At 45.1% G+C, this 27,733-nt stretch overlaps 1 protein-coding gene across 1 annotated transcript in view; it reads right to left on the reverse strand.

The window, feature by feature from the left end:
* Window positions 1-27,733, reverse strand: part of LOC122927290 (RING finger protein 112-like) — a 79,864-nt gene that overhangs the window by 43,235 nt on the left and 8,896 nt on the right. The window contains exons 3-8 of the mRNA XM_044278987.1: window positions 19,943-20,125; window positions 17,210-17,347; window positions 6,494-6,598; window positions 5,614-5,664; window positions 5,483-5,527; window positions 4,128-4,214 (exon numbers count right to left, since the gene is read on the reverse strand). Of these exons, the coding sequence (XP_044134922.1) occupies window positions 4,128-4,214; window positions 5,483-5,527; window positions 5,614-5,664; window positions 6,494-6,598; window positions 17,210-17,347; window positions 19,943-20,125 (609 nt within the window). The remainder of the gene's footprint in view (window positions 1-4,127; window positions 4,215-5,482; window positions 5,528-5,613; window positions 5,665-6,493; window positions 6,599-17,209; window positions 17,348-19,942; window positions 20,126-27,733) is intronic.

Here is a 27,733-nt window from a genome sequence, read left to right on the forward strand (position 1 = left end):
AGATGACATTGAAAACCTACCTGGCGATGTATGAAAATGTGGCCACCAGGGAAAGGCTGCCCCATGACCAGTGGGCTGAGGTCGTTGCTCCTTTCCTGGCATCAGAGTCTCAGAGGGTGTATTTCGATTTGCTGGGCGATCAAGCGGCCGACTACCCAAAGGTAAAGGGGGAGATTTCGGCAAAACGGGGGATGAATGTGCTGGTCCGGGCCCAGCGGGTGCATAAGTGGGAGTTCAACCCGGCTGAGCCCGTGAGACCCCAGTATTATAACCTGCTCAACCTATTGCAAAAGTGGCTACAACCTGACGTGCTGAGCCCCACTGCTATGCTGGATCGGTTGTTAGCAGACAGGTTCTGGAGGGCTCTGCCGCCCCCTCTCCAGCAATGGATTGGCCAGGTCTCTCCAGGTAATGCGCTTGAGATGGCCGACTTGGTGGAGCGCTATGAGGCGACCCAGAACTTGCAGGAGGGTTATTTTGGGAGGGGGGCAGTCAAATCCCATAACTCTCCACCCCGGACCCGGCGACTGGTGCCCACCAAACCCGCCCGGGATGTAACCCCTGCTCCAATAATCTGCTGGCGGTGTCGGGAGCCTGGCAATGTTCGAGCTGACTGTCCACATCAGGGGGAACCCATGGACACGAACTATGGTTTCCATCAATCATTGTATACCAGGAAACTGTGTGCAGTGGGTGCTCCGGAGTCTCTGAACCACCTGTGCCAGGTGGAGGTGGGAGACACTCCAGCGGAGACTCTGTTGGACTCAGGGAGTCTGGTGACCCTGGTAAGGGCTTTCCTGGGGTACGCTCCGCTGAGCACACCAGCCGTAAGGTCAGAGTCATGTGTATACATGGGGACTTAAAAGACTACCCTACTGCTATGGTGTCTCTGTCCACGGTTTCCGGCAGGTGGACCCACAAGGTGGCTGTCGCAACCAACCTACACTATGAACTTATAATAGGGAGAGACTTCCCGGGCTTCCCAACACTGTGGCCGGTTACGAGAGTGACTGACACCCACGAGACAGGGGTAACCCTAGCAGAGTGGCCCGGCTCAGGGGGGAGACCAGAACCCTGGGAACCTGAGTCCGAAGGGCCAGAGGTAGGGTTGACCGCCACTTCGGTGGAAGAGGGGGGAAACAACCCCGTTAAGTGTAATGGTGGGAGACATGGAGGACTTGCTGCCGGGGCCTGAGCTTGCAGACCTCAATGTCTCCGGGAATAATTTTGGTACTGCACAACACCGGGATCCAACCTTATCCCGAGCCTGGGAAAATGTACTAATAATAGATGGTGAACCACAACAACCAGGGGCAGAGTCGGTGTTCCCCCGTTTTGTGGTTCGTCAGAATATGTTGTATCGGGTAAATCAGCTGCGAGGTGAATCCATTGAACAGTTGGTGGTGCCCCAGACTTATCGCAAACTCGTGTTAGAGTTAGCCCACCAGCTGTTCTCGGGGGTCATCTGGGAATACAGAAAACACAGGACCGGATACTACAATGGTTTTACTGGCCCAGTGTGTTTAAAGAAGTGGACGAGTTCTGTAAGTCTGGCCCGACCTGCCAGGCAACTAGCCCCCAGCACCTTTTTCGCAGTGCCTTGGTACCTCTCCCGATCATCGAGGTACCGTTTGAGCGAATCGCTATGGACCTAGTAGGCCCAGTACTGAAGTCCGCTAGGGGACACCAACACATCTTGGTTGTCCTTGATTACGCCATTCTGTACCCGGAGGCAGTGCCACTGCGACATACATCGGCGAAACTTATAGCTAAAGAGCTAATGGATATGTTCTCCCGAGTGGGGCTACCTAAAGAGGTCCTGACTGACCAGGGGACCCCTTTTATGTCCAAGGTCATGAGGGAACTCTGTAAGTTGCTGCATATTAAACAGTTACAGACGTCCGTGTACCATCCACAAATGGACGGACTGATTGAAAGGTTTAACAAAACACTAAAAACCATGTTTAAAAAGGTGGTGTCCAAAGATGGAAACGATTGGGACCTTCTTCTGCCCTATCTCATGTTCACAGTGCGAGAGGTGCCCCAGGCCTCTACTGGGTTCTCGCCCTTCGAATTGTTATATGGCAGACATCCTCGTGGTTTGTTGGACGTAGCCAAAGAGGCATGGGAACAACAACCCACTCCACATAAAAGCGTCCTTGAATATGTTACCAAGATGCAACAGCGGATAGAGACCGTTTTGCCTCTTGTCAGGGAGCATATGGAGGCCGCTCAGCGAGCCCAGAGTCTGATCTATAATCGGCAGGCTCGGGTCCGGATCTTTAACCCGGGTGATCGGGTTTTGGTTCTGGTGCCAACTGTGGACAGTATGTTCCTAGCCAGGTGGCAGGGGCCCTACGAGGTACGTGAAAAAATTGGAGAGGTAAATTACAAGGTACAACAGCCGGGGAGACGAAAGCCGGAGCAGGTTTACCATGTTAATTTACTAAAACCTTGGAAGAATAGGGAAACCTGTACGGAAGACAGCCCGCGGCCAGGCTTTCTAGGGCAAGAGGTTTCGGCTCCTCTGTCTGATGCAAAGGAAGCGGTTACCACAATAAAAATTGCTAACAGCCTCTCCTCTAAGCAGGCTCAGGAAACCAGGGAGTTCGTTAGTTGGAACACGGATGTGTTCTTAGACCTCCCTGGACGCACTTCCGTAATCCAACATGACATTGTCACTGAGCCTCAGGCAAAAGTCTGGTTAAAGCCATACCGGGTACCCGAGGCTCGGCGAAAAGCCATCTCGGACGAAGTGCAGCTCATGTTGCGGATTGACGTCATTGAGGAGTCTAAAAGTGAGTGGGCCAGTCCTATAGTCTTAATTCCCAAGCCAGACGGGACTTTACGATTTTGTAACGATTTTCAGAAATTAAACAAAATATCTAAGTTCGATGCATATCCCATGCCTCGGGTAGATGAACTTTTTGAGAGGTTAGGCCAAGCCAGGTATTTTTCTGTTTTGGACCTCACCAAAGGGTACTGGCAGGTACCCTTGACGGAGGCTGCCAAAGAGAAAACTGCCTTCATTACACCAGAGGGGCTGTACCATAATAAGGTACATATATATGTACCAATCCCTTTAAGAGTCCCGGATACACTATCTGGCGGGTGTTCCCCCCCTCAGGGTTGAACAAAGGGGGGAGGTATGTAGGAAGGCGCAAGGGGCCGTCATTGATGGAAGGTTTATGTCACCGAGATTCCTGGCCTCGGTGAGGTAAGAGACGGTAGTTTTAAGTGTCAGCGGCAGCTAGTGCTGACTGACACTTTGTTGTTAGTATGGCTGTAAAGCCGACCCGGGCCGGCTCTTACTGGGAGTAGCCAAAGTGCTGGGTGGGTGGCTTCTCCCCACGCTCCAGGCCGGGTCTTTTTTGGCCTATATAAAAACCCTGCCAGCAGTCTTAGCTGGGTGTGGTTTATCCTCCATCTGACAGAGAAGCTGGGGAGTCTCTGTTTTGGGACCTGTGAATTTGTGCCATGCTAAAGGGCTGAGAGCAGCATGCAGGGAAACAGGCCCCTAAAGCCTGCTGTGGACTGCGGGTGGAAAACTGCTAACCTGGTGAAGATTTTGTTCTATGGACATTGCATGGTGTGAACAAACACCAAGGCTGTGAACGGTCATTTTGTTTTTCCTTATGTGTGAATAAACACCAAACTGTTTAGATCAGGCATGTCCAAACTGCGGCCCTCCAGCTGTTGTAGTTTTGCAGCAGCTGGGAGGGCCGCAGTTTGGACATGCCTGGTTTAAGTTAAAGACTTTGTGATTGCTTCTATACTGCGTCCGCTAGCCTGTCTCCCAGAGCAAAACCCCACACATGGAATTAGCCTATAGGAGACAGTAGCGGGGTGCGGAAGTGGTAATGGCAGTCTGGGTCATTACACACATAGTTCTGCACAGAAATGTAGCATTAAACGGTAAGATATTTGGAGTCAAGACTATTAGCAAAGTTGCTTGATTGTGTATTTTAGGTAAGGGCAGTCTTATAAATCTCATCTCAGCCTGCATTATCAGGCAGTTCTGTGCCAGAAACAAGCACCGAACGATTAGAGTTTTTGGACTTTTGGGGCACTAAAGGAATTTCACATGTAATAATAATAAAATAATGAGTTAAAATAAAATTACAAACCTCAGTTTCCTTATTTATATAGGATTCGGCATCATTTGTTGCACATTTCTTCGGGTCATACCAGTTTCGAATCAAAAAATCAAAGTACTGGAATAAAATAGAAAAGAAAATGCCAAAATGATTCGGATGACCAAGTCTTGTAGTGGTTTTAGACTCCTATTGTCATTTGTCTAGCTTGCATATAGCTTGCATATAGTTTCCATGACCAGTGTTAGGGTCCATTCACACATCCGCAAAATGGATCCGCATCCGTTCCGCAATTTTGCGGAACGGGTGCAGACCCATTAATTTTCAATGGGGCCGGAATGTGCTGTCCGCATCCACATTTGCGGATTCGCACTTCCGCATCCGTGCTTCCGTTTCCGCAAAAAAATAGAACATGTCCTATTCTTGTCCGCAATTGCAGGACAGAAACAGGCATATTCTATTAGTGCCGGCAATGTGCGGTCCGCAAAATGCGGAACGCACATTGCCGCTTTCCGTGTTTTGCGGATCTGTGGCTCCGTGTATCCGCAAAACACATTGCGGACAGGTGAATGGAGCCTTAGACTGGGGTTCCTTGGGCCCACCAGAGGAAAATATTATTGGGCCCCCAACCCTTATATCATTAATACAGTCTAATACATTTTGAATGAAAGAAATAGATGGCAAGTGATTAGCTTCAAAGTCAGCTCCAAATATTTTTTTTCTCTTGGACCTTTAAGTCCTACTGTGGTTTCAGAGCCTGGACCCACCGGAGGATCCTCTGCACCCCGGTGGGCCAGTCTGACACTGTGCGATAAGAAAGCTTCTTGCCTTTAGGTCCCAGTGCTGAACATAGAGCTCACTTTGAGCAATGTATTTAGTTTTGTTTGTGACAGGGAGCTTATATCCCCTTTTTCTCATAAACTTCTGAGCTGTCTGGCTGTAAGGCAACTGGCTTCAGCATCAGACCTCCCCTAATGCTCTGTCTGCTATAAGAGACCAAGTATGATAGGCAACATTTGGATTATCCCATACCTTTGCTACCAGATGGCGAGAACCTGCACAGGACTCCAACAGTTGGCAAACAAGAAAGTAAAGAACTGGCCCAAGGGTCATGGAAAAGACATAGAGGGACAAAGGAACATCAGGCCCTTCTGACCAGGCTGGTAGCATGATGGGGCCCATACTGATATTTTCTTTGGTGCCCTCTTTCTTCTATATCTTTGTACCTAGGCACAGCTTGGCTATGACAAACACCTATACAGTTATGAATGTTTTTGAGATGATATGCAGATTTTAATTTAGGCACTGCATATGCATTTGGAAATGCATTTACCTGGATCTACATAAACCAGTGCAAACTTGTCATTTGCCATAATCACACTCTATACCTTTAATTTGTAGCGTTTATCACTGCCGATTCCATGACAATAAATCTGGAAAAGAACAGAAATTATTACCATAAATGCAAGTAACATCCAAAAAGTGGAAATCAGTGACATTAACGGCATCGTTTTCTCACCTCAAGATCGTCAATGTCGGTTTCTTTTATGCTGGAATTCACATTGTACACCTGAAACGGTGAAAGACACAGAGTATTTGGGGGCTGCTGGTTTTGCTGTCCATCCTCTAGTTATCACCCATCCAGTGGATAGGGGATATTGTTTTGTAACTGCAATACCTTTTTAGAGGCTCCGTCCTATTAGACTAGGAGTGAGCGACCTCTGCCACTCCAGCAGTTGTTAAACTACAACTCTCAGCCTGCTCTGTTCAATTCTATGAGAGTCCACAACCTCTATTAGGCCATATCGGCTCCACAGAGGACAGTGTTCCATGATTGACTTCCTTCTGAAGGAAGGAGTTGCCTTCAGAGAAACGAGACAACGCACAGAGCAAAACCCTTCTCGGAAGACTTCATGCGACCATGTGTCAAAGGGCAACTCCTTCATTCTAATGGGTGCCACGTTTCACCTGTAGTGGAATATGTGGCCACCTGCAGCTCACTTGGGGATAACACTGGATCAGGGGCGTAACTACCATAGTGGCAGACCATGTGTCTGCTATGGGGCCCAGAGCAAGAGGGGGCCCAGTCTTAGTTAGGATTATCTCCTCTTCTACTGGAGGTGAAAACTTGGTCAGGACTCTACCCTCTAAAGGAACAACTTTTAGCAAGTGAGGTAGTGGAAAAATGTCCCAAGGGTAATTGAAAAGGGTTTAGGCAGAAACCCTTCTGTCCTGTGTGGGGGGTCTGGTTTGATCCTTGCTATGGGGCCCTTACTTCTCTATGTACGCCACTGCACTGGATCATTGGTGGGTCTTCATGTAGAAATAGGGGGGGGGGGGGGTCCAAATGACACATTCATTATAATGATGGGTGCATTAGGATAATAAAGGCTACTTACAAGGTGTGAGCTGAGCAGCATGGTTAACATGCACATCTTTATGCTGGCCTTTCTGTCACCTTCCATATCCATGGAGCCTTCCGTGTCCAGCAGAAATACAGCGACCTGCAGGGATAAAGATAGAGGAGGCGCTGTTTCAGCTTGAATGACCATAATTTGTCAACTCCTTAATGACCAAACTGCTTTTTAGGTCATCCGGGAATTAATATTAATGACCTATCCTCAGGAATAGGGTTGACCGAACCGAATTTTCCGAAGTGGACTTCGATCCGAATTTCAGGGAAAATTTGATTCGCTGCCGAACTTCCTCATGCTTCGTGGTAACGAATACATTTTCCATGAAATGACGTAAAAGAAAATACATACTCAACTCATCCATTTGAGTGCGTAGAAGCCGCTGTGGCCATCTTGATATGAGCGGTGATGTATGACATCACCACGCAGGCCAGCATGATGACATCACGCACCGCACAAGATTTCGAGTGGGATCTTCAATCAAGATGGCTGCGGTGGCTTTTTCGCACTCAAATGGATAAGGTGAGTATTTTGTTTTTTAACCCCTGAAAGGTCTCCATTTTTACATCAGATGCCGTGATTAGCAATGAAACCGGCATCTGAGGGGTTTAATGACGGATGGCATCGCAATTGCTGTTCCCCATCATTGCACCCGCTACTTACTAGGAAATGCGCCTCGCGACAAAGTAATTTGTCACAAAGAGAATTTCTTTGTGAAATTCGGCGAAGCAGCTGAATCAAAGTTTTCATAACTCCTCTCAACACTACTGAGGAAGATCAGATCGGCAGGGGTCCAACACCTGGAACCCCCGTTTATCGGCTGTTAGAAGAGGGCCATGTGACATCACTGTACGTCGGTCACATGGTCTAGTTTCAGCTCAATGGGGCTGAGCTGCAATACCAAGCACAGCCACTGTACAGTGCTGTGCTTGTTAAGCGCCCAGGAGGCTGCCGCGCTCACTAGAGCTCAGGTGAGTGCCAGAGCTTCCCGAAACAGCTGATCAGCAGGGGTGCAGAGACTCTGAGCCCCGACGACGTGATCCTGTGCATAGGTCACCAATATTATTTCCTGATAAACCCTTTAAATGACTCGACACTTTTAATAAATTGTGGCAGTTTTTTTCCCTGGGCTACCAAATTTTTTGCTTCTTTTTTTTTTTGCAACACATATACAGTATATGTTTTTTAGAGAATTGTTTTCTTCTTTTTTTTTTTATTTTATTAGAGGCAAGGTGTACAGAAATGTTTTTTTTCATCTGCATTTTACAATAAACTGACACTAAAATGAAGCACGGTATTAGAATGGTTTCTCTATTTTTTTTGTCATTTTTGAATATTTAATATTGTCTCTCTCTTTTTCATTTTTTTTTTTTTTTACATTTTTACATATTTTATTTCTCTCCCCTTTCAAGCTCTTTAATGCAAAGACAGCAATAGCTGTTTGTATAGATACATAGCTGTGGTTCACCAGGTTAAAATGCTGTTTTGCTTTTGTTAATCCTGTTATGATTATTTTTCTTAAAGGAAACCTGTCACCATGATTTTGCACATAGAGCTGGGGACATGGGCTGTGAGATGGCCACTAGCACATCTGCAATACCCAGTCCCCACAGCTCTCTGCGCTTTTATTGTGTTAAAAAACCTTTTTGATCAATATGCAAATGACCTGATATGAATCCTGTGTCCGGAGATGAGTCAAGCGAAAAGAGCCCAGCACCGCCCCGCGTCCTCCGAGCTGGAGCGCCGAAATCTCGCGATGCGCGAGCTAGCGCATGCGCAGTGTCGGCATCATGTTCATTCCCTGTGCTGGCATCAGCACAGGGAACGAACTACGCATGCGCTAGCTCGCGCATCTCGAGATTTCGGCGCTCTAGCTCTGTGACGTCAGCCAGCAAGGAGGAGATTCGGAGGACGCGGGGCGGTGCTGGGCTCCTTTCCGCTTGACTCATCTCCGGACACAGGATTCATATCGGGTCATTTGCATATTGATCAAAAAGGTTTTTTAACACAATAAAAGCACACAGAGCTATGGGGACTGGGTATTGCGGATGTGCTTGCGGCCATCTAGCAGCCCATGTCCCCAGCTCTATGCGCGAAATCCTGGTGACAGGTTTCCTTTAATATGCAAATAAAAATTTTGGTGCAACGATGGCATCACCATTGCTCTTGTTGCACCCAAGCTCCACTCATTTCTGTAGCCAGCCCCTCCCTGGCTGCTTTCCCACTGCCTGGACCTGTCAATCAAAGCAGCCAGGTAACGGCTGGCCACAAAAAGGAGCTTGGGTGCAACAAGAGCAATGGTGATGCCCTCATTACACCAAAGGTCTAATTTGTATATTAAGAAAAAGAATCATAACTCGGGAATGAAACCTTAGGTCAACAAAAGAAAAACAGTATATTAATAAGATGACCTACAGCTACTTGACTTTCTGAGTCAAAATCTGACTTTTTAACAAGCTTTGGAATATGACAAGGGGAAATGCCAAGCCAGAGATCCAGAATTCTACTCTGTACTGATGAGGGACAAGCACCCAAAACAGCTGTCTATGGACGCATATCCGACTGTCATATTCCAAGGCTTGTTAAAAAGTCAGATGTTGACTCATAGGGAGCCACTTCCACAAGGTGGCGCTGGTGAGATGTTCTCTTTCCTTGAGAGATACCTCTTTGCATATTATTTCCCCATGGAGCTTTGGCAATAAGGCACCATACAGGGCTAGTCTCTTTTAGGAGAGTCAGTACCCTGCTTAAAGGGGATGTCACACTTCAGCAAATAGCATTAATCATGTAGAGAAAGTTAATACAAGGCACTTCCTAATGTATTGTTATTATCCATATTGCTTCCTTTACTGGCTGGATTCATTTTTCCATCACATTATACACTGCTCGTTTCCATGGCCTGAAGGATCCATAGCCTCTCTGGTGGTCAGGACCGTGGGAGTGCACATAGGTTGATGCTTTTTCCTATAGTGTGCGAGCACGACCACCGCTGATGGACTGCAGGGTGGTCATAATCATGGAAATGAGCAGTGTATAATGTGATGGGAAAATGAATCCAGCCAGCAAAGGAGACAATATGGACAATCACAATACATTAGTAAGTGCCTTGTATTCATTTTCTCTACATAATACATGCCATTTGCTGAATTGAGACAACCCCTTTAAGCTTTGAGAAATAATGTAAGGCTATTTTTTTCCAAAAATAATTCTTAATTGGATACAGCTTGTAGACATATGCAGTCACACTGGAGAGAATGGTTTTCTTGGAAGACTAGACAATGTTAGGCCCCTTGCACACAGTGACGGATTAGGTCCGGATGCGTTTACTGAAACTCGCACCACTTTGCAAGCAAGTTCAGTCATTTTTGTCTGCGATTGCGTTCAGTTGTTCAGTTTTTTCTGCGCGGGTGCAATGCGTTTTGATTCGTTTTTCACGCACGTGATAAAAAACTGAAGGTTTACAAACAACATCTCTTAGCGACCATCGGTGAAAAACGCATTGTATCCGCACTTGCTATCGGATGCAATGCGTTTTTCACACAGCCCTATTCACCTCTATGGGGCGTGAAAAACGCAGAATATAGAACATGCTGAGATTTTCATGCAATGGACAAGTGATGCGTGAAAAACAACGCTCATATGCACAGACCCATTGAAATGAATTGGTCAGCATTCAGTGTGCAGCACGCCAGACCCGCAGGGTATTGCAATTGTGAGGTCACGGTTATGGGCAATCGAGGGTTACTCACTTTTTGGAGGACCCTGGGCAGGCATGTGGCAGTGAAGGAAAGGTAGACACAAGTTCCTCTGGGGCACACTCTGGATGTAGGGACCTGTCACGGAAGGTGTACAGGAAACTAGAAGACACAAAATGAATATCCAAAACTAAGGAACAAAAGGGAGAGCCCTGCATCAGACCTGGCTCTCTCCCTGACTGCTCAGCCTATGCGAAAATCCCAATGGTAGATGATCGCATATCCTCGTACCTCGACTGTATAACAGCTGAACACCCTATAATAGTGAGGGGACATGGCCACCGGCTCCCTACACTTGATACGGAGGGAGTCAGGGTCACCTGGGATCCAGCAAACACAAATGAATGAACAAAACTTATCTGTAGAAGACTCAGAAGTAGGATCAGCATGCACACACTCCAGGAAGGAATATAAACCGCAAAGTGAAGCAGTCTGGGAAGGGATTTAAAGGGATGCAATCAGTGCAACTACATGACAGCTGAGAGAGGCTAACGAGATGAGAAAATGAAAGCAAAACAAAAGGAAGCTCAAGGAGGAGGTTCTGAAAGGCATCTGTCAGAGCTTCTCAGATGTCTGGTGGTGACAGGACCAGACTTGATGGTGTGTGAGGTGCCCTGGGTGTTGCGGGTGTTTTGAGTGCCTGAGGCAAGGTCCCTTTAAGAATCGTGACGCCAGTGCCTGTAACGGTGGCACACCGGTTTCTAGCAGCAGTAAGTGAGGTACACAGGTGGCATAGTGAACCAAACGTTGCTTTACTTTGGAAAACAGTCCAACTTTGTACAGACAGTTTACAGTTGATAATGATGATGCAGTCCCTTGAACAATACTCCACAAGCAAGTTTACTTGACAATATGGCAGGTATAATCTTGCAAGATACTTGGAGGGTATAAAGTTAATGCTTAGCAGGTCTATGCTGCACTATCCCCTTCAGCTATTCTAGCTGGCTGGATCCCAAGGCCCGGATGCCTAAATGGTGGCTTTAATCCTTGGTAATAAATCCTTCCTCCAGTATTAGCTCTTGCTTTATGTTAAAGCCCCTCTGCTCATCAAGTTACTTATCTGAACTTGCTGTATTGTCCTTACTTTGAGGGATGCTGCAGGTTGCTCCCAGGAGGCACATCTCTTCTACTGGGGTAATCTTCTGAGCTAACTGAGGCTCACTTTATCTACAGGCTGACTACATTACTCTTCTAGCCACCTGGAATGAACTACTCTCCCCTGTCTGGGCCTACCTATATATACTTAGGGCCCTCTAGCTCCCTCTAACGTCTAGGAGGCTAAACTACACCCTAACAGGCCTGACACCCAGATAACACAGGGAAATGCATATTAAACATCACATTAATGCAAAAGACATATTAACCATTGTGTAGCTCCCACCTTTACCTAGTGGGACACTACAAGTGCAGGTACAATGCGTTCACGTCACACATAGCACCCACGCTGAAAACCCGCTCGTGTGAAAGTGGCCTTAAATATTTTTGAGAGAAGGAACAAAAAAAATTTTCAGCAATTGGTAAAAGACAATTTTTTCTCAATTTTGGTGAAGGCAAGAAACCTGAAGACAATTTTCAGCTCTATTTACATATGACTGCCATCCAGCAAATATGCATAATTGTACAGTTTCGGAAAAGTGAATTTTTGAACAATTCTCATTCACATGTGGCATAAAAATTTGCATTGACCTGTTGTGCAAATATTTAAAACTGCAGCACCTCAATTCACACCCCAGATTTTCATAGCGGATTTCAGCCTTTCCATTGCAAACTTTGAAATTAGAAGCATGTCAGGAACAAAATCCGCAACAAAAAGGCACCACTTCGTGAGGTTTTTTTTCTGGACAAAACAATTTTAAGAAATTTTTGTGAAGTCCTGGAGCTCGAGGACAATTGCCATCAATATTTTGAATTTTTAAACAATTTTGGTGAAGGCCTGGAACTTGAGGACAATTGTCATAATTTTTTTTTCTGATAAATGGATATTTTGGGAAACAATTTTCATTACATTTTTAGAAAGAAAATTTCAGCCTGCACCAGCAAGGTCCACTATTACAATATATGGCAACTATCATATGGACGACTACATCAGATTAGGTACAATAATCTCTGCTTTATAGATTTTTTATAATAAAATGTTCAAAAGTTGTTTTGAAAAATAAAGCATAATTGGAGTCTGCTGATGGTGATGCTGGAAAGTATATCCATTGTATCCATTTTTGTGTAGGATGTTGTTGTGGCACATGTGGTCCATTGCCGGCACCCTCCATTGTATGCAGTTTTGCCGGGGATTGCCGTTAGCAACGGATCACATGAGGAGGATTTGCTCCCCCGGTTATAAATACGCTACAGTATTTGGGGTTCAGAGCATTTCCTCCCATTTAGACCACTTAATGCAGTGATTTGGTTTTGTTATATGTATGGAATGTGCCAGCTTTCATCTTTGGTAACAATCTGGTGCACCTGGTAGCCTGCGTCGCATGTGCCTGTTATAGGTGGGGCTCACAGCCTCCTCCCTCCTCCCATTGTATTTGTGATCCTACTTTGGACGTTTTTGGGAGCTTTGGCTGTGAGTCGGACTTTTGCACCTATCAGACAGTGTTCACACACTACAGATAGGTTAGCGTTAGGTCCCGCGCCAAACTGAGATACCTTGACGAGGTGCACGGGGCTCCAATATGTTCTTTACTGGAATATATTGGCTAAAGTCTCATTTTAACACCAGCGTGAGGGTTTAGCTATATATTATCATTTGCATATTGTTGTAGTGCACCTTTTGCAGTGATGATGAAAAATAAGCTTATTTACTTTAGAAACTTTACAACAGGTTTTTGGGGAAAACAAGAGTCACAATAGGATGGGTGTGACCAAAATGTGTACTGCTGTTGATGCACTAAAATATGCTCACTTGGTTGAAATAGTAGAAAAACTGCAACAGGCTTTTTTGGGGGAAAAAACACAGGTGCCGCTGAGTGTGACTAAAATATACAGTATACTGTTGCTTATTTAAGTTTTTGTAGACATGTAGAAAATGTCAACAGGTTTTTGGGGAAAAAACTGGCATAATTCAACATCCCTTGGGTGCCAAAAAATATGCGCTATTACGCTTCTATTGATGCACTAAAATACGCTTATTGCACACATATAAACTGTAGAAGCTTTGCAGCAGGTTTTTGGAAATTAAAAGGCACAATTGCACAGCATATATGCTGCTGGTGATGCTAAGATATATGCTTATGAAAAACTTATGAACTGTAGAAGCTTTTAGGACAAACAAAAATTCTGACTACTGCACAAAAAAAAGAGTACTGTGTCTTTAAAAGCTCATGTGTCTTATCTTGTGCAGGGGAATACATGACTTTATAAACAGCTCCAGCTGTACATTAACTGCCCCTATGCTGATAAAACCTGACTTTCGACCTAATAATTAAATCTACCTAACTAGTCTGTAAACACTGTCTCTGTAAAACCCTAAAATGGCTGGCTTGTGTGTCTTATTGCTCTGTCTGTCACAGACATCCTATCACATCAGCTCAAACATAGAATGTGTCGGCAGATAAGAACCATTTGGCCCATCTAGTCTGCCCAATATACTGAATACTATGGACAGCCCCTGGCCCTATCTTATATGAAGGATAGCCTTATGCCTATCCCATGCATGCTTAAACTCCTCCACTGTATCTGCAGCTACAACTTCTGCAGGAAGGCTATTCCATGCATCCACTACTCTCTCAGTAAAGTAATACTTCCTGATATTACTTTTAAACATTTTCCCCTCTAATTTAAAACTATGTCCTCTTGTAGCAGTTTTTCTTCTTTTAAATGTTCTCTCCTCTTTTACCTTGTTGATTCCCTTTATGTATTTAGCAGTTTCTATCATATCCCCTCTGTCTCGTCTTTCTTCCAAGCTATACATGCTAGGGTCCTTTAACCTTTCCCTGTTAGTTTTAATATGCGCTAAAATTGCGTCTGTGCTTCAGAGCTAGCGTAGAGCCTGATAGACCAGACAATATCCTCCCTCTTGATTGACTGTCAGGCTGACTGCAAAGAACTGTGGACACACCCGCCGGCCAGGGCCCACCCGGGGTCGTGTGATTCTACATCTTTATCTTTCCTGCCCCGTTTCCCTCACGAAGTGTACTGAATTTTAAAAGTAAAGTGGGGGGGGGGGGGGCGACGTTTTTGCAAGATTCATCAGAATTGAATTCCTAAAACTTCGGATTCATTTAGAAAAACTTTTGTGAAATTCGGGATGAATCTGATTAGTTTACAATCAATTTACTCATCTCTATTTAATATGTATAGTCTCGGATTACAGGACGATTGTAGCAATGGTTAGCATTTAAATGAGAGTTGTTTTTTGTTCTGTTTTTCTATTATTTTAGTTTACTGTCACTAACTTACCTTGCTGGGCTCCAGCAATGCACTCTGGAGTGGTGTCCTCGAAGAGTGAGATGTGATGCCTAACCGCAACCCCCGTGACGCGCAGTCCAGGCAATGTCCCCTGGTAACTCTGTGCCTAAGCCACACCCCCTCATGGCGCTGCGCCTAACCCATGTCCTGGTGACAGCCCTACTAAGCCACGCCCCCTGGTTACATGAGCGTGTCCGTAGCAACTTTCTCTGTTTGTCCCTGTAGCATTTGCTTGCTGGGAGAGAGTAATGAGTCATATGTATCACCTGTGTATGTTGTCCTCCCTCTGTCTAGTGACTTTGTTCCTTGATCCCGTCTGGTTTTGACCTTTGGCTTGGCTATTTTTGTCTACCCTCCATCCTGTCATTTGGTACCATACGGTCCTCTCTGTGTGTTTTGGTTCCGGATGTGTAAACAGGTCCCTGCAGTTTTTACCGCGGGTGCTTGGATTTGCTCCCTGCACTTAACCAGCATAGAGACAATCGACCAGTTGCAGACTTGCCGCTTACGGCTTGCGCTGCTGTGAGATGGGGAAACAGCTCTCCTTGTCTGAACACTGTTTGTGTAGACTGAATTAAATGTTCTGGATTGACATTCTGCTGTTTGGCCACAAGATGCCGCTGTTTCCTAAACACAGCTACAGACTGCATATATATCTCCATATTCATGAGAGAGGTGGGGCTTACACAGAGTTTGGAGAGAAGAGAAGGCGAGAGCAGCCATCTTAGAGGGAGGTGAAAACTAAGGAACTGTGTGAGCAGAGAATCTGATGGCATCTAGGTGTGAGAGCATCCCTCAGTTACCAGAGCTGCAGCTAAGTGAAGCTGATTGTGTCCAAGACCCTAATCCTGTCCAGAGGAAGTAGGATTTCTGCCAGGAACGCTGATGAGAGCAGAGGAATGAAGCAACATACACTGCAGGACCACATGCTTGTTGGAGAGACATTTGTTCTGTTCAGAGTCCCCAGCGGATGCAGAGCAGACCCGGGTGGGTAAGATCGTGCACGCACCTCATTACAGTGTTGGCGCTTAGAGACTGAGACCAGGCCTGTAGTTAGTTAGGGTTTCTGTTTGTGTCAGGCCACAAGTGTTACTACTATTCATTACAAGGACTCCATAACTTAGTGACATTTCACACTGGAGATCTGATAAACTTCCCACAAACTCAAGCCAGGCTGGCGTTTTGCTCAGGAAGAATACTCTGGCACATGCTACAGGACCAGTTAAGGGAGGGGGAATACTGTAGAACTTGGTAAGATTGAAAGCTGTTGTGCTGCACCGCAGGATAGCCCGAAACACACACCCATACAGTGATTCTTGTTTTTAGGGTAATAACAGGTAAGGTGTGGCACTTTAGTTATGCCCGTCAGTAGGTAAATTACTGCACTTTCCTCCTTTATCCATCGGAGGGTGCCGTGCTGTGCAGCACAAGGGTCTCAGCCTTCGGGCTGGGTGTATGTAAATTTATTGTTTGTTCCCAGCATTTGTGGTTGTGTTTATTGCCACATTTAAGTAAAATTCTGTTTTGGGAAAAGCTGGTGGTGGATTTGTTTTCCTCGTTCGTGACTTCACTGTATCCTGGGGAGCCCACCCCGATACACGGCTTATACTGCAAGTAGGCAGGGACAGCGGGTTGGGTTCTAGTTAGGGCTCACAGTGTGTTTTTCCCTGTCTACAGTCGTAACATTAACTTTTTTTTACTTATTTTTGTAAAAATATTTTTAACATATTATGATCCCATGTGGTCATAAAAGACATCTGAGGGACTCACTTTTTATCATTTGCTTTCACTGTAACAGGGGCTTCCCTAGGAGTCCTAGTTACAGGTAAGCACAGCACCCAGTAGTGATATTAGTCTCTGCTAAGACCCAGTAACGCTGCCATACCAAGGTGTACCTAGTGATCACATGACTGCCGTGCACAACAGAGGCAGTGGCAGTGCTGCTGCTTTTATTGTCTGCACAGAGCTCACTCAGCACTGTATAAACGGCAGTAGTGAAGACCAAAGTGGTTACTAACTGACTTCTCCTCGGTCTCAACTTCTCCAGGGTCCCAACCTGATTGAACTTAAGATTGCGCCATACAATTACAATGGTATAGGATTAAAGTCAAGAACCATGGATGGTCATTATCATGTTTTTAAAAACATTCCCTGCACTGCCAAATAGTTATGTTTTATTTATCAACTTTGATCAAATTTGTAATCCATCCAGGAGTATACCTGGATCCCATCCAGACCTGGAAAAAAAATTTTTTGCAAATGTTTAGAGACTTCTTTTATCCTCTTTCCCAGTCATATGCACCATTTGAAGCTACCTTCGGCACTCCAACTGCTGTGAAACTACAACTCCCAGCATGCACAATTTCTTGGCCGTTCTTGTAACTCCCACAGAAGTGAAAGGAAGATTCTGGGAGTTGTAGTTTTAGAACAGCCGGAGGTTGCTGATCCCTGATCTAGAAGTTTCTTCACTCATTGGCATGGCTGGATCTAAGAACAGGAATGGATGACCATATGCAGAACAAAGCACATTACTTACCTTCTGACCATTTCGCTCCAAGATAAAAGGTTTACTCCATATCCAAATCCCAAAAGTAACTTTGTCTGGTCCAGGCTTCCAAGTAAAACCCTTCAGTATCTCATCTTCTTCCCCCAGATCAAATTTCTTAGCTGTCTCCTACAAAGAAAAATAAGAAGAAATGGATGTAGTCTCTTTGAATCGGTATGTACTGTATATTTATATGTTGCCATACAATCCATTATTCAACATGATCCAAGTATATAATTCACTACAACCTAGTTATGGAAGTATGTAAGGGGGATAAGCATTCATTCTCCTTACTAACGTGACTGTACGTTCTCTATTTTCTGACTTATCTGTATGTAACCCAATGTATTGAATGTACAGTACAGACCAAAAGTTTGGACACACCTTCTCATTCAAAGAGTTTTCTTTATTTTCATGACTATGAAGGCATCAAAACTATGAATTAACACATGTGGAATTATATACATAACAAACAAGTGTGAAACAACTGAAAATATGTCATATTCTAGGTTCTTCAAAGTAGCCACCTTTTGCTTTGATTACTCTTGGCATTCTCTTGATGAGCTTTAAGAGGTAGTCACCTGAAATGGTCTTCCAACAGTCTTGAAGGAGTTCCCAGAGATGCTTAGCACTTGTTGGCCCTTTTGCCTTCACTCTGCGGTCCAGCTCACCCCAAACCATCTCGATTGGGTTCAGGTCCGGTGACTGTGGAGGCCAGGTCATCTGGCGCAGCACCCCATCACTCTCCTTCATGGTCAAATAGCCCTTACTTTCAAAGTTTTCCCAATTTTTTGGCTGACTGACTGACCTTCATTTCTTAAAGTAATGATGGCCACTCGTTTTTCTTTACTTAGCTGCTTTTTTCTTGCCATAATACAAATTCTAACAGTCTATTCAGTAGGACTATCAGCTGTGTATCCACCTGACTTCTCCACAACGCAACTGATGGTCCCAACCCCATTTATAAGGCAAGAAATCCCACTTATTAAACCTGACAGGGCACACCTATGAAGTGAAAACCATTTCAGGTGACTACCTCTTGAAGCTCATCAAGAGAATGCCAAGAGTGTGCAAAGCAGTAATCAAAGCAAAAGGTGGCTTTTTTGAAGAACCTAGAATATGATATATTTTTAGTTGTTTCACACTTGTTTGTTATGTATATAATTCCACATGTGTTAATTCATACAGCTCTCTTCATCAAGCCCTCATGGACGTTTTTTGTTACTTAATCCAGACCTGTAAGGTATGAGCGGTTGGGGGCTGTTATGGTGGTGACAGGTTCTCTTTAAAGACAGTGAGACCTGCTGATGAGAGCGGAGGTCGGGGCCTAGTCAGCCAGTGGGCTGAAGCAGAGGCAAGGACTGACTGAAGCCTGAAGATGTGTGGAGCGAAAGTAACTACTGTGTGAGATGATGAGAGAATAAGGGTCCGTTCACACCTCCGTAGTTCTGGGTCCACATCTGTTCCACCGTGTGCTGTCCGCATCCGTAGTTCTGTTCCGCGGCCCTGCAAAAAAGATAGAGAATGTCCTATTCTTGTCCGCAAGAATAGGCATTTCTATCATAGGGCCGGCCATGTGCAGACCGCAAAACACTTACGGACGTGTGAATGGACCCTTAAAGTAGGTCAGGGCAGGCAGCATTTCTGCAATCCATTATTCAGTATGTAGAGAGAAATAGACAGGGAGTACTACTACTACCATCATTTCCGTTGTCTGTTCAAACATAATTTGGAATATACTACTATGTATACCCTGGATATCTCAGAACTGTGCCCTTGCTGCTATTTGTGCTACTCCCATCATCAACTTAGTAAAAGAGACTTTATTTATTACAACCAACAGGCCTGATCATTGCCTCCATTATCCTCCTGCCCTGAACCAGTTCTCCTGCCCTGCACCCTGTTAGACACTTAACACCAAGAGCACCCCCCTGACACCAAGCAAGAGCCCCAATACCAAGGTGTTCCCCGATGGAAAGAAGGGTTGCACCCCTCCATTCACTGCATGGCCCCAGAGGGAGGACAGCCACCGTGAGCAACTACTGCACCCATCATAGCCACCACTACCACTCCTATCCCCCTCACAGTACTCCTTCTGCGGGCTGCTGCAGTAGCGCCATCCAATGAGCAGCATGAAAAGGGATTGTCAAAGTGGACACCCCTTTAATAAGTATTGATTCTACAGTTTCCAAAGCCTCATGCACGTGGACTATTTTGTTTGGATGGATAGGTTAAAGGCCATCAATAACAGATCGGTGGGGTCGTATTGGTAATGGCTCAGCCTAGTATTGCAGCTCACCGGAAGCGAATGGGACTGACCTCCAATAACAGTCGGAACCACTACCACCAAGCGATACTAGCTGTGCCTGGTAAATAATGGATGGAGGGGAACAAGCTAGAGAGCAGCTGCCTTTTCAGACACAGAATCGGCGGAGTTGCCGGAGAGCAAGAGAGAGCGACAGAGACTGTCAGAGCATTAAACTTTTTAGAGTGCATATTTTGTACTATTCCAAAAATGTCCTTTGAGTAACAAACAATATTCAGTGCAATATCTGTAACAGTGCCACATTCTACCATGTGCCATTCATAATACTGGCATCTTCTTATGTGGCAGAGAGGCCTTTAAGTCCCATCAGGCACTAGGACCCATGGGCAACTGTGATCTCTGTTCCTCCTGTAGATATCTTCGTACAGAAATTTCCACTAGATCTAATGTCCTCTCACCTGGCTTTGGAGGGCTTTTATAAGGTAATTCATTAGGAAGGATTTTCCTGTTCGCCTCTCTCCGATCACACTTATCACGTAGACGGGGTATTTATCAATCCTCCGACTCAGGAAACATCTATACAGAATCTTGTCTTGTAGAACCAGCAGGCCATTCTCATCAACACTTACTAGATGCAGGGGCTGAAGAAATAAGGATGAAATATTAGTTTTGATAACTTTTTGGCTACAAAAAGGAAAAAAAACAGGAATGTACATGCAAAAGAAAAGAAAGAGCTCTCCTCCAATGAGAAGAAAGCTGTCTCTTTAGTGCCACCTTTAGGTAATACCCTGTAGTTCCACCTCCTCTGCTGTAAAGGGAATATATTGTCACAAAAGTGATCACTTGTCTAAAACAAGTTACGTAACATATGTTTTATTCATTTCTGGTGATAATAATCCAGAAATCTTGCAGTTTTCAAATACATCCTGGTCTGTAGAGAGTATTTCTCAGCAGTCTTCTCATTATCATTACAATTAGAAATACAATAAGTGATGACATCTATACATAGGAAGCACTTTTTACAAAATGTGATGGGCACAGTTCCTCAGACCTTTATAGTCAGCTCTGCACAAGCCACAAAGCATGCCCACAACACTCTACCATAGAGTTCAAATGAGTCTGTGACTGCTGTAAGGAATATCTCAGACAGGATGCTGCCTCCATAATCATGTGCAGAAAAATGCAATCCATAATCAGAATATGTCTCAGTAGCTGGTTTTAATGAAGTGTGTAATGTCAAGAGCAATATAAATCAAGATATTCATGACTAGAAGCATTGCTAAGGTGGAAGAGAATACCTCCATATATATGAAACATATACCACCACTGTAACGGACCATTTCAGCAGACAAGGGGTTAAAATCCGTTTAGGCGATATGCCCCTTTCTGAGAGACAGGCACAGCTACTGCAGAACACCAAACTCCCGAACTGGATACAAAATAGCACTCCAAACTGGAACCTCGCGAATAGCTGCCAGCAGACGAACAGGAAAAGCATACAATCAGCTTACACTCCTGGCAATCAGTCTTAACAGCATACAGGGAATCCCCCCAATAACGAGACAAGTCTCCGTGTTGAGGGTCAAGCAGTGGTCTGATGTGCTGGCACACCCAGCCTGGTTTTTATTACAGTTGTTGCAAGTACAGGACAGATACAACACATCCCCACAATGCATCATGGTTTCCTCCTCTCTGTCCCAGAGACAACCGAGAAGTAATCCAATTATCTCTCAGGACAAAGGGAAATTGCCAATACACATGTGGAGACAACAGGACAGACATCACCATTTAAACACACAATGGGACAAAAGAAACACACCCACACAAAATCCTCCCCTCTGCCGGTGATGATTATTGAACACAATGGCAAATATAATTATCAAAGGCAGAGAAATACAGTTTTATAAAACATATCACAGGAACCCCAAAACATGCAATAACCCCATAACCAATATATCCTCGGAACTGGGGGATCTGGGTGAACCACATATCCAAAATTGGAGACATGGGGAATGGAGACTAGGCTCCCAGTTCCCAATAATTCCTTCTGTTGCTGTGGGATGGAGACTGGGCTCCCAATTCCCAACAACTCAATCTGCTGCTGGGGGACAGGACCGACTGTCTCTGTCCCCTGTAACTCAGCCTGCCGCTGGGGAATGGAGACTGGGCTCCCAATTCCCGGCACATCACACGGCCGCTGGGGAATGGAGACTGGGCTCCCAATTCCCAAAAAATCATGCTGCTGCTGGGGGGCAGGAACAACTACCTCTGCCCCCTGTAACTCAGCCTGCCGCTGGGGAGGGAGGACGCTGCTCTCCTCTCCCTGCATTTCACACTGCCTTCCCGGCATATCACTCTGCTGCTGGGGGGCAGGAACAACTACCTCTGCCCCCTGTAACTCAGCCTGCCGCTGGAAAGGGAGGACGCTGCTCTCCTCTCCCTGCACTTCACACTGCCGCTGGGGAATGGAGACTGGGCTCCCAATTCCCTGCAATTCACACTGCCGCTGGGGAATGGAGACTGGGCTCCCTCTGTCCTGCAACTGTAACTTCCGATGGAGGTCCACCCAACGTGGCAGCTGACCGTCACCTTCTGCCCGGTATAGTAGGGTCTTGAACACTAGACTCCTCACGAACTTCACGGATTTCTCAGCTGGATTGGGTCCAAAGAAGTTCAGCCGCAACCACATCATACGGTCAAATTCCTCAACAGAGTATCTGTACTCCACTGCTGGTTCCATCCTGGTGCTTTTAGGATCGCTGTACTGGGACATGCGTTGCCCTTAAATTGTAGAATCCACAGAAATGGTGTCTCCTGTAGCTGTCCTTCTGGCTGTAGGAATGATCCCGCCGCTTGCCACCAATTGTAACGGACCGTTTCAGCAGGCAAGGGGTTAAAATCCGTTTAGGCGATATGCCCCTTTCTGAGAGACAGGCACAGCTACTGCAGAACACCAAACTCCCGAACTGGATACAAAATAGCACTCCAAACTGGAACCTCGCGAATAGCTGCCAGCAGACGAACAGGAAAAGCATACAATCAGCTTACACTCCTGGCAATCAGTCTCTAACAGCATACAGGGAATCCCCCCAATAACGAGACAAGGCTCCGTGTTGAGGGTCAAGCAGTGGTCTGATGTGCTGGCACACCCAGCCTGGTTTTTATTACAGTTGTTGCAAATACAGGACAGATACAACACATCCCCACAATGCATCATGGTTTCCTCCTCTCTGTCCCAGAGACAACCGAGAAGTAATCCAATTATCTCTCAGGACAAAGGGAAATCGCCAATACACATGTGGAGACAACAGGACAGACATCACACCCACAAAAAATCCTCCCCTGTGCCGGTGATGATTATTGAACACAATGGCGAATATAATTATCAAAGGCAGAGAAATACAGTTTTATAAAACATATCACAGGAACCCCAAAACATGCAATAACCCCATAACCAATATATCCTCGGAACTGGGGGATCTGGGTGAACCACATATCCAAAATTCACCCACATCCGTTCAGTAGTTTGAAAGATACAGTTTTATGCCATTTACACCGAAAATATACAAGTTATACAGAAAATAGTCACTAATAAATGTGTCCCCTGTTTGGTAGTTTCAAACTACTGAATGATGTCTCTGTGCACCAAATACAGGCAAGATAGCACCGTGTTGAAAAGTCAGAACAGTGTCTGTGAGTTAAAATGGCCGCTATCTATTGTTCTCACCATGTGCTTTATCCATTGTTCTCACCATAGGAATAGTAAAATCCAAGCAAGTAAGGCAAATTATGCAATCCAGGGACAGAGGGCTCAGTCCCAAGTGCCTTAAGACCCAATAACTTAAGGGACCATAATCCCAGGGCAGGAGGCTGGCAAACAGCCCCCTCCAAAACACCGTGGTGAGGTTGGTTTCGCCACAACCACTATATTCAAAAAAAAAGGCAAAATTCCTGCAGTTTTCACCTTAGCCTCATAATAGGCTGACACTTCCTGTTTCCTGTTCTTTGGAGATCATTTCTCAGCAGTCATTATTAAAGATGAGTGAATCAAAGTTGACGAAGTGAATTCGATCAGAATTTCAGGAATAATTTGATTTGCACCGAATCCAAATTTACTCATGCTTCATGGTAACGAATCGTATTTTTTCCTAAAATGGCTGCTGCACGTGTGAGGACATGGAGCAAATAACTCTGGGAACGCGGGATCACCCATAATGCCTCGCATGCAGCCAATCAGCAGCCAGCCAGCCCTGAGATGTCACAGCCCTATAAATAGCCTCAGCCATCTTGGATTCAGCCATTTTCCAGTGTACTTAGTGCAGGGAGAGACGTCAGCAGGCGCTAGGGACAGTGTTAGGAAAGAGTTGAAAACGTTTATTTTGCTGAATAGAAGTTCAGTGAAGGAGCATTAGATGTGTAGGGAAAGGATAGGGAATTATTCCACACTATAAATTGAGAACAGGGTCCGATAGGGGAGTGTACAGCCTGGGTAATAGGAGCAATCTTATTACACCTTGCTGCACTGACTGGGGATCCAAATTGCCATTATACTGCTGCTTTCAGGTTTGCAATAGATGATACCTCTGTAATTCCAGCAAACCTTGCTTGTTATTGGGGTGCAAGTGCTGTGTGATACAGCCATTAACAGGGTGTATTACTAGGAAATATTTCTATGTCTTATTTGCCCTTGTGCGGTGCAGTTATATGTTCTAAAGCCTATTTTGGCGTGTATTAGTGGGGGAAAAAAGGGCTTATTAGCTGTTGTGTGGTGAAGTGAGAAAATTACAGCCCGTTTTGGGGTGTATTAGTGGCAAAAAAAAAGTATTATTTGCCGTTCAGTGGTGCAGTTATATGTTCTAAAGCCTTTTTTGCGTGTATTAGTGGCAAAAAAAAGTATTATTTGCCGTTGTGTGGTGAAGTGACAAAATTGCAGCCTTTTTTGGGGTGTATTAATTTCCTTTTTAGGCTAGTTTCACACTAGCGTGCCCCCGGACTATCGCTCCAGCCCCACTGACTATAATGGGGGCGGAGCGGAGCTCCGGCGGCAGCACGACATGTCGTACTTTTAGCCTGGCCGCCTCTCAGGATGCGCTAGTCAATGGGGCCGGAGCGGTAGTCCGGGGGCACGCGTGTGAAACTAGCCTTATTTACTTTTATCTCAATCAAACAAAACGAGTGAATCAATGTCCTAATAGGCAAAACAATTTTTATTAATCATGATTAAAAACAATGTCAAAGTACAGCATGATGGTACGGAATCCAAATATGAATCATTCGAAAGATACAAGCCCTATACACCATTCCATCCGCACGAGTCTTAGTAAATGGGACCACCTCAGAGGACTTCCAGATTCAAAATGGCACTAGGCAGGGCTGCCCTCTATCCCCTCTCCTATTTATCATTTCCCTGGAACCCCTTTTGGCCAAAGTTAGGCAAAATGATAGTATTTCGGGACTTAAAACGCGTAGATTTATTCATAAGTCCGCAGCTTATGCGGATGACATCTTATTTTTTGTCACCAACTCACTCACTTCCATTCCAATTCTCCTCAAGGAACTGGAACAATTTGGTAAATTATCATACTTCAAGATCAACTTAACTAAGTCCACAATTTTTAACGTGAACATAGACTGCCGTACATGGGACATTATAAAATCTATTAGTAGTCTTAAGCCAGCAGCCACGCATTTTAAGTACTTGGGTGTCAACATATCAAACAACCTTAACGACCTTTATCGCCTGAACTTTAATACACTTATGCAAAAGATAGAAGACAAGAAGACTGACTTGGAGGAGTGGAATGATCTTTCCATCTCTTGGTTTGGTCGAGTTAATTTAGTCAAAATGATCACTCTCCCCAGGGATTTATATTTTCTTCAGGGAATTCCCATGGCACTACCCAGAAATTTCTACACTGTTGTCAGAAGGACGATTCTCTCCTTTGTCTGGAAAAGAGGGCAGAACCGTTTATCATTCAACACATTAACTAGGTCAAAATATAAGGGTGGACTGGGTCTCCCAGATATTGGAAAGTATTGCACTGCTGCGACCCTAACCAGAATTAAGGAGTGGAATGTTTATCCACTGAGAAAACTTTGGGTGGATCTAGAGGAGGAGTGTGCCCCATGCCCCCTGAATTACTTGATATGGAAAACTAAGAAAAACAAGCATCTATACAATAAGATTGATAACCCTTATACTAAACACGCCATACACATCTGGTTAGGCCTTATTAAAAAGCATGCGATACCAACTCCTAACTGTCTGGAACTTCCTCTGCTGGCCTCGATTCCAAATAACTTGAGATTAGTCAGGAATAGGATTGTCTCACATCACGACGGCTACACATTGCCCTTGAGAGCTTTATATTCTGCTGCTTCCCAATGGAACATACAAAATACTTGGAAAATAGAAGTCTCCCCCAATTCTCTAGAAAGGAATACGACCAGATCTTAAAGCATCTCTCAAAAGTGAATCCTCAGTTCACAACTCAGGACAATGATCATGACCTCTCCAAATTGATGCTGAAAAAGACTCCCCTATGCCATGGCATATCCAGGTTCTACTCTATCATTAACTGGACCGTACCCCCACCACCGTACCTATCTAGCTGGTCAACTGAGCTTAAAAAGACATTTAATGAGCAGGAAACTATGTTAATCTTGCAATCATTTATACCCCAAATCACATCAACTAGGCTTCAAGAGTCGCACTATAAGATAATCTCTAGGTGTATAGAACTCCCGTTCTTTTAAACAAAATGAATCCGGAGATTTCCATGCTCTGCTGGAGGTGCGGTGGTGGGGTTGGTTCCATTACACATATCTGGTTTTCATGCTCTAAAATTGCCCCTCTGTGGCAGAAATTCAATCAGATAGTCTCTGACATATATGGGACGCATGTAGAGGTAGACGAAGAACTCGTTCTACTGGGACTCTATAATAAAACACATAATATTCTTAAAGATTGGCTTTTTCCTTTCTTACTTGCGGCATTAAAAACCATAATACCTAGGCACTGGTTAGGTACAGAAATACCTACTATACAGGATTGGCTCACGGAAGTCTTAACTATTAGCCGGTTTGAGAAACTTAGGGCTCTTTCACACCTGCGTTCTTGTCTTCCGGCATAGAGTTCCGTCGTCGGGGCTCTATGCCGGAAGAATCCTGATCAGTTTTATCCTAATGCATTCTGAATGGAGTGAAATCCATTTAGGATGCATCAGGATGTCTTCAGTTCCGGAACGGAACGTTTTTGGGCCGGAGAAAATACTGCAGCATGCTGCGCTTTTTGCTCCGGCCAAAAATCCTGAAGACTTGCTGCAAGGCCGGATCCGGAATGAATGCCCATTGAAGGGCATTGATCCGGATCCGGCCTTAAGCTAAACGTCGTTTCGGCGCATTGCCGGATCCGACGTTTAGCTTTCTCTGAATGGTTACCATGGCTGCCAAGACGCTAAATTCCTGGCAGCCATGGTAAAGTGTAGCGGGGAGCGGGGGAGCAGCATTATTACCGTCCGTGCGGCTCCCGGGGCGCTCCAGAGTGACGTCAGGGTGCCCCACGCACATGGATGACGTGATCGCATGGCACGTCATCCATGCGCATGGGGCGCTCTGACATCATTCTGGAGCGCCCCGGGAGCCGCACGGACTGTAAGTATACCGCTCCCCCGCTCCCCGCTCCTACTATGGCAACCAGGACTTTAATAGCGTCCTGGCTGCCATAGCAACACTGAAAGCATTTTGAAGATGGATCCGTCTTCAAATGCTTTCAGTACACTTTTTCCGGATCCGGGTTGCTCCAATTAAGGTTCCGGCTTGTAATTCCGGCAAGTGGAGTACACGCCGGATCCGGACAACGCAAGTGTGAAAGAGGCCTTAGATGGACCATTGCCGGCAATCCTAAAAAGTACCTCAGGATCTGGACCAGGTGGAGCGATTATGTTTCTACAAACAGGATCTCTAAATATTTTGACTGAATATATCCTTAATAAGTGATTTTCCGCTTCCACACTTACTTTTTAAGGCAATTTACTAAGAACATGTGACAATTTTTTGTTCCCCACCGTTTGATCCCTTGTTTTGTTTTCCTCCCCCTCCCCTACCCTCCCCCCTTTCCTCCCTTACCCGTCACCATTCTATGAGTCCTCCTTTGATTGACTTATATTACTCTATTCGCAATGTTCTCATAGTCAATAAACGCTCATCTTGTTATGAATCTGGATTAGATTAACTCTGGATGATAGTCA

This window comes from Bufo gargarizans, chromosome 2 (assembly GCF_014858855.1).
Source record: "Bufo gargarizans isolate SCDJY-AF-19 chromosome 2, ASM1485885v1, whole genome shotgun sequence".
NCBI lineage: Eukaryota > Metazoa > Chordata > Amphibia > Anura > Bufonidae > Bufo > Bufo gargarizans.